Below are 8,354 nucleotides of genomic sequence, written 5' to 3' on the forward strand. Positions count from 1 at the left end.
ATTGAAATCTTCTTAAGCTCGTGGTGGGTGATAAAGGTTGGACTCCCGGTTTATTTCGATGGAATCCCGAAATGTTCTTTCGTTACGTTACGTACCCAAATATGATCTTTGACACATTTAATCGGAAATTGCAAATTTTCTTGTAGTGTATTCAAGCTAGACTAAAGGTTGTAAAATAATACCTTTTGTAATCTAAAAATAAGAAATAAGTAATATGATACATCTCTCATTTCTATTTCTTTCTTTGCAAACCAATAAATTCTAAATCAAAATTCAATTATATTTTGGAGCCAATGAAAAAATAAAATATATTTACTATTATGTTTACAATGATTAACCATATTTGAAATCACGACGAATATATTTTGAATATTGGTATCATAATACACGCAAAAATATTTGACAAGATAAATCATAACACACAAAATAAATGTTTCTTTTAAAAAATAATAATAATAATATTTGTAAGTTTTCTACAGTTTTGGCTACATTATAGTTGTATTTCCAAAAATGAAACATGCGCTAACATGAGACAATGCAAGAACGTGCCATACTATTGAGGGACAACACCTAATATGAATGTATCAAGCCACCTGATTAATAAAGATTCACAGTTCGACCAAAAAAAAAAAAGAATGTATCAAGCCACCTAATCGTTCGGGAACAAAAATATCTTACATGCAGAAACATGAAAGTTCTATGATCTAATATAATGCCTTTGTGGCTAGCTCGAAGTTAGTTTAACCAAAATTCTAGATTTCCCTTGTTTTTTTTTTAATTCCTAGGACATATACTCAATATAGCTTTTAAAATACAAATTTAGTAAGTGAAATACAAAAGGCAAACCACTTCATTTTTTATTGAAATTCAAATTCATATAAAAAGCTTTGCTATGTTAACGAGTTTCTACCTTTTGCTTGAACACCAATAATTACTTTCTGCAGATAAACGGGCGAAATTAAAAGTTAGTTTCCGTTTTTTAATAATATTAGAGAAAACTCGAAGTACAATTCAAATCAACTCCAGCATCTTCTTTGATCGCAATTGATCTACATTGAAGCCTATGTTATTTCTTCAAGTGTTCGCTGGACGCATTCGTATGCATGAATTTTTTATATAACTAGTTAACTACAAGTATATAACTTCCATCTTCGCAAAATTTTAGTAAGAAATTTTTTTCCAAAAAGTGTAACTGTCAGATTACCGTTTAAAAGTTTTATTTGACTCTAGAGTCAACTGAAATCTAAGATGAACAAAGGAGAGTCTAAGTTAGCTAAACTAAACCATTAAAAGATAGAGATAACAAAATTACCAAATAATTTCAACTATAGAAGATAGAAAAATGAAACTACATTCCAAAAACAAAATGTGATCGCAGTTGGAGTGGTATAAAATTCTGTGACAACGATTGCTGACTATTTAAAAAAAAAAGATTTGTGTAGGCCGGTTTTCATAAATGATAAAAATTATATGATTAATCTTTTCTTTAAACCATATTTGCTTAGTATCTTAACTATGTTTGAACATTGTAGAATGTTAAGTTTCCTTACACTTGATTGTTAATGTTAATACTGGGGGTTATAGACTTATATTTAGTCAGTTGAACATAACTAAAACTGTAATGATTACTGATGAATTAAAAAATATATACTAATGTTCAAAGAAGTTTCACGGGACTTGATTGGTGATCATAAAATATCTTCTAAGTTCAAGACGCGCAACAACGCATACACATCATATCTGTAAAATATTTATGATTGTATGTAACAAACATTAGTGGTACGGCGTCATTAAAAATGTGAACAGCTGTATGTAATATGAAGTGATTAATGATATGAAAGTACAACACGTCTTTGTCCTCTTACCGTACATTCTTTCTGGCAACTAGAGTAAAAGTCATGCGCCAGCCTATCATATCATTGCTCTTATTTATTTTGCATTTTTTTTCCATCAATTGTGCATTCGTTTGCTTTTTTTTTTTTCCTTAGAGATATCCTATATACTAACTATATGCATTAACGTGAAAGAATTATTTGGTTTTCTCAAACTGTTATCCTGAAATTTACCCAAGTGTTCATGATAACTTGGCATACAAATATGTAACTAAGTTGATCGCTATTGATTCATGAATTTAAATTTGATAAAAATTGAAAAAAAAATTTAGACCACTAAAAAGTGTCTTGTTTACGAAACAAATGCACCACTAAAAAAGTGTCTTGTTTACAAAACAAATGCACTTGTGACTTGTGATGTATCATTTTTTAGACCACCATCATCACCGACATAGTTTACAATTAGAGAGTACTTGTGATGTATCATGTATCATTAATGAAAAAAAAAATTCACTTCTTTTATTGTGTTACAACAAAAATAGAAAATACAATTCTGTAGGTATAAAAATCTTAAGCATTTTTTTGCTGGTTCTCTGCATTTCCCGAGTGACCAAAAATGAACATATAAAAGGCATTATATTAGTGGTATAAATAAAAAAAATTATTGTAAATAATTTAAAGAACTAGTCTACGATGGATCCGAGCAATAGTCTGAACAAGCTTTGTTTCTTCCCATCCTTCTTCTTTTCTCTATACCGATATTGCAAAGGAGACGAACAAGAAGAGACCGAAGAAGAGGAGTAACAAGACGAGACCGACGTGGTAGAACAAGATGATGATGAGCAATAAGACGACGCCGTTTGAGCTACGTTTTTAGTATAATCGTAGTACTCTAAAGATAGCTTAGAGAGCCTCTCGGTGAGACAGAGCGAACATATTCCAGGAGACTGTCTGTGTTTCGTGTGCTTCTTGCATGAGAAGTTATTGTCTGAATTGGAGTTGGAATTTGATCTCTTTACTTTAGGGTTCTTTGACCTTCTTGTTCTTCTTGATCTACTGTTGATGAGGAAGATGTTTGCCATTGATGAAGTCCGTCGTGAGCTCTGTGTTTATTTTTACTTTTTGTTTTTGTTTTTTTTGTTTATCTTGCCGTCTCGTGATTGTATTTATAGGTGCTTTGTGTAGTTAATGCAAAGGTTGTTTTGATTTTCCATGATGTTTCCGAGATCCTTCAATTCTTTTCTTTATTCTTTTTCATTTTTAAGAGACAAGAGAAAAAAAAACAAAAAGAAATGACCAAAGAAAGAACTGTTTTGGTGAAATAAATGTGGATGGGCCTACATCCTACTTATTTTTGGTTTTTCCATTTTTTTCGTCTTATTCCCATATACTCTCGAATTTGCTGCATTCGAATTATGGAATGACACTAGTACAAAATTACAAATAATCAAGTCACAGACTCCGGTGACTATTTTTTTTTGGTTATTAATGACACTATAGCAACACTAATAAGATCATTTGATATCAAACTTTAATCAGCATCGATCTTACGAATTTATTAATTATGAAGATAAGTAGACATTTTGTTTGTATGTGAATGTAGAAAAAGTTGGTTAAGTAGATGCAAACATTATTAATTCTGACCAAACTTTTTGTTCTGTTGTTGTGTTTGGTTTAGCGATGAGATCTGGAGTGGTTACAATGTATTTTCTTAGATGGAAGGACTATGTCCATCGCCGGATTCAGATGGAGTTCTTAAGTACTTTTACTAATTCAAATAAATGAAAAATGCAAAAAAGTTTTACAAATCCGATTTCTAAAACTCTTATATAATAACCTCATTTAAGGGAGGTTCATAAAAACGTGACACACTTTCATTCGTTAGTTGTTTTTGAGACACTTTCTCACTTTTATTCCTCTTCTTTTTCCATTTTTAAATTTTTTTTATGGAGACATTCTTTTTTCTCTCTTCTCTAAAAATTTATTATTAAAATATTTTTTTAGAATTTATAGTGGAACTCAGCGATGGACATGCTCTTAAGATGCATTAAAAAAATCAGGTGGGTTCGTATAAGTAAGTAGTCGGTGGGCCGTTTTTCATGGGCCAGCTCAAATGTGCTTCGAGGTCAATGCCCATCTGGCTATCAATTGCTCCGGACACATGTCAATCCTGACGATCGTTCGTGATCAACCCCATGTCCATGTATATAAAGTATTCATTTCACACCTCTAAAATATTATTAAAAAAGTTGATTCCAAAAATTATAAATTTATAAGGAAAAAAGACTTAATTAATTATCAACTTAATTTAGATCGATACACAAGTTCAGAAGAAAATGTGAGATTCCAATTGTGGAAGCAAACGGGCAAACGTGTCTTTTCATTCTCTAGATTTGTTGGACATTAATTTCATATTTACAGTTCGGACAATATACTACGGGCCGAAAATGAAACGTCTAATGTGACAATTGATGGAACACATTTGAAGTTATTCCGGGAAAATGTTGAAGCCCATTAGCTAATCGAAAGCCCATTATGAACAAATACTATCTCCGGCGTTAAAACCACCGCCCGGGTGTATGCATGCTCTCCAGTCTCCACCGATGTCTCCGGAATGAGTTCACTGCATACTATAACGTAACCGGGAGTATTTTGGCCGCCTCACAACTTACAAGTAACCAATAACTTATGAACCTTGCAAGTCGCAATCTGTAGTTTCCCTCAGAATTGAATTAGTATTTTTTTCTCATCGTTAGTTTGAGGCCAAAAATATCATCCCCAAAAACCATATTTTGATTGTACCTCATCTTTATCAATTGTACTTGAACTCTTAGATATTCCATTTTACCTACGAACCCAAAGTGGAAAAGATTGAGAAAATCAGACATTTACAACCACCGGTGAAAGATTCCTATGAATGTTAATAATTACTAATCACAATCTGATCTACTCCCCAATATTGTTTCTTTTAAAACTTAGTTTAGTTATCAACACATGATGCTTTCCATAAACTGGATTCGAATTTCTAACAACCTTACATTATTATAGTAGACTTATAAGCTAAATACGGTACTTCGTGTTTTGATGTACTTTTTCAATAAAAGGCTCATAGCCAAACAAGAAATATAATTGTGAGAAAGAAATGCTAATACGAAACAAAAGGAAAAATATCATAGTTCATAGAATAATTAATCACAACAAGATACATATATAATAATAGGAGTAATATAGCACTGCCTCTAGCCTGGTCTTTCAAACGAGTCAAACCACAGCAAAACACTTGAAAGCAACTAAGAAAGAGCCAAAGCATATAATAATGCAACTACACAAGTCACAACCAAAGCCTCTAACGGCTTCAACGCAACAGTGGAAGAAGCAGAAGGAGCAGACTTTCCGGCTTCAACGGCTGGAATTTTTCCGCCTTCTACGGCTGGAGTTTTGGCGGTGGTATCGTCTCCACCACCGGCTGATGAGGCTGAGGATACACTTACGGTGACGGAGAGCTTCATGCCGCCGGTGCAATGGCCGGGGATACCGCAGATGAAGTAGTGTGGACCAGATGTCTTTAGAGCTATGGTTGTGGTTCCGCTACTGTCCGAAGAAATTGCGTTCCCCAGTTTGCAACCCTTGTAGTCACTTTCACTCACTTCGTCCACTGTGTGACCCGCTCCGTAATAAAACACTATATGCAACACAATGTACACACACATATATTAATACACATAGCTATGATCTCAAATGTATTATATGTTTGCGTTCCTTAATTTCATTTTGTTAATTGTTAACACAAACGGGTTTTATTTCACAGAAGATATATTATAAAGAAACGAAAATATGTTTTCTTTTCTTGAAGTGTGAAAATTTCACATGTAATTAACTGCAAATGCTTTTTTTTTTTTTGAGAAAGGGTTTATGCAAATGCAAATATTAGAGCTTCAAACATGGACATAATTTATGTTTTATTTTTAAAAATGTTTTTAGTATTCTGTATGTTGAATATATGTTTTATTTATTTTGAATGGTATTTGTATTCTGTAATTCTAATGAAGTAATTTGTATCCTTTAAGAAAAATATATTTTTTTTGTTTTTTTTTTTAAATCCAAATGGGTATATAGCAATGGATTTACAAAACAAGGGGGTTTCTAATTTGGGTCTCTAAACCCAGTTTATTATTTAAATATAGAATATGATGCCCATTAAAGTATTCAGCGATGATTATGCTCTAAGTATTCCTCCGATCTTGGGTAATCCTTTTTTTTTTTTACTCTCTTTTAGTGCTTTTCCTTCACTTGAGTTCCCACTCAAACTTTCTCTGTTTCTGCGAGAGCAACAAACATAAAGTCATCTTATTACAAGGTATTACTCTGGTCTAATTCTTGTAGTTTCTCCAGCTTTGTAATATTTTTGTAGTCACTTTGAATTCCCGTGTTCGTCATCCTTCAAACTTTGTTTTTATGGAGTTACACAAACATTTCAGAAGCTCTGTTTAAAATCCTTTTTTTGTTGTATCTTGTTGTCTTGATTTCATTGATGTGTTTCTTTAATAAACTGATTTTAGCCATGTATGCCCTCCCATTAAAACGTAGGAAAACGAGATCTGTTAAATGTTTGACACTGATCTGATGAGTTGTATTATATGTTCATGCTCACATGCTCACACAATAGTAAAAGCGAAAGTTCAAGTGGGGTAAGGGGATTAAAGCCATAAATCAATTGAAACGGAGAAAACAAAGTAGTAGAATGCACTGAAATATTATATGCAAATTCTACGTGTGGCAAACAGTCTTCCCAAGTTCGGAGGTTCTTTTTAATGACAGATTTAAGCAAAGCCGACAAAGTCTTATTCACTACCTCAGTTTGTCCATCGGTTTGGGGGTGACAGGTGGTAGAAAAACATAACTTGATACCTAACTTGGACCACAGAGTCTTCCAAAAGTAACTAAGAAACTTGGTATCCCTATCAGAGACTGTGGTTCTAAGTACGCCATGCAACCTAACAATTTCCCTATAGAACAGATCGGCTACATTAAAGTGGGCTATTTTCAAAAATCGATCTACAACCACAAAGACCGAGTCTCGTCCTTTCCTAGTTCTTGGTAAGCCTAAGACAAAGTCCATAGAAATGTCGGTCCAAGGTGAACTAGGAACGGGTAAAGGCGTATACATACCTGGTGGCTGGCTACAGATCCGTTCCACGTCCCATTTTATATGTGGCCAAAAGAAATGGTCTTGGCCACACTAAGGGTCTTGGTAACGCCGAAGTGTCCCATTAAGCCACCGCCGTGTGCTTCCCTAACCAAAAGGTCACGAAGTGAAACATTAGGTATACACAATCGGTTTCAATAAAACAGGATATCATGATATCTAAAATATTTGCCATTAGCAAATTTAGAGCAAGATTGATAAACTTCCTGGAAGTCGGGGTCAGAGGAGTAAGCCTCTTTTATCATTTCAAAGACGAGTATCTTCGCGTCCAAAGTGTAGATCAGGCTGTATTGCCGAGACAAAGAGTCGGCCACGATGTTATCTGTTCCCTTCTTGTACTGAATGACGTAAGGGAATATTTCAATGAACTCAACCCATCTCGTGTGCCACTTGTTCAGCTTTTGTTGTCCCTTAAGATGTTTTAACAACTGGTGATCCGTGCGGATCACAAACTCCTTTGGCCAGAGATAGTGTTGCCAAGTTTGAAGAGCGCGAACACGGGCATAGAGTTCCTTGTCGTATGTGGGGTAGTTCAATGTGGCTCCGCCCAATTTTTCACTGAAATAAGCTATGGGCCGCTTCTCTTGAGTCAAGACCGCACCGATACCTATACCTGAAGCATCACACTCAGATTCAACAGGTAAAGAGAGTAAAGGAGCGTGAGTAAGCCTGTCTTTTAGGAGCTGAAAAGCTTCTTCCTGTGCCGCGTCCCATTTAAAGCCAACATCCCTCTTTATGACCTCGGTGAGTGGGGCGGCAAGTGTACTGAAGTCTTTGACAAACCGTCGATAAAACCCGGTCAAGCCGTGGAAGCTCCTGACCTCACCAACGGTCTTAGGACTGGACCACTCCTGAATCGCCTTGATCTTCTCTTCATCCACCTAGATTCCGTTAGCTCCTACAACAAAACCTAGAAAAACGACACTATCTGCACAGAAGGTACACTTTTTCAAGTTACCATAAACCTAGAAAAACGAGATTTGTTAAACTGATTTTTCCCTCTCTCAGTCAGTTAATCTATGTATGTTTTGTTGTTCTATCTACGAAAACATAGAACGGTTTCTTTAATTTTTATGAAAAAATAGAAAGAACGGGTTTGGTCTGAACTTTTTTGTTTGATGTTTGGATTAATATGTAATATGAATGTAGCAAGCAAGATTGTTGACGAACGGAAAAAGAATTGTAACGGAGATCGATTTTCATAAATTTTGCAGCGAGTAGAAGTGATGATGAGATGGTGCCCAGATTCCAGAGTTTCCATCTTCTCCTTCATCCTTGGAAGCCCTTTGACAATGATGAGACGTATCATGTGTGTA

General features: G+C 34.5%; 1 protein-coding gene across 1 annotated transcript; it reads right to left on the reverse strand.

Moving 5' to 3' along the window:
• Positions 1–2,392: 2,392 nt before the first annotated feature.
• Positions 2,393–2,962, reverse strand: LOC18008213. The gene has a single exon (XM_006390620.2). It carries the CDS (start codon positions 2,912–2,914, stop codon positions 2,516–2,518), a length of 399 nt encoding a protein of 132 aa, XP_006390682.1. The 5' UTR covers positions 2,915–2,962; the 3' UTR covers positions 2,393–2,515.
• Between the last annotated feature and the right edge of the window lie 5,392 nt (positions 2,963–8,354).

This window comes from Eutrema salsugineum, unplaced genomic scaffold (genome assembly GCF_000478725.1).
Source record: "Eutrema salsugineum unplaced genomic scaffold, Eutsalg1_0 scaffold_9, whole genome shotgun sequence".
NCBI lineage: Eukaryota > Viridiplantae > Streptophyta > Magnoliopsida > Brassicales > Brassicaceae > Eutrema > Eutrema salsugineum.

What these genes read in the sequence shown, in the direction of transcription:
- LOC18008213 (XM_006390620.2), bottom strand. Translation starts at nt 2,914, where the DNA reads ATGGCAAACATCTTCCTCATCAACAGTAGATCAAGAAGAACAAGAAGG.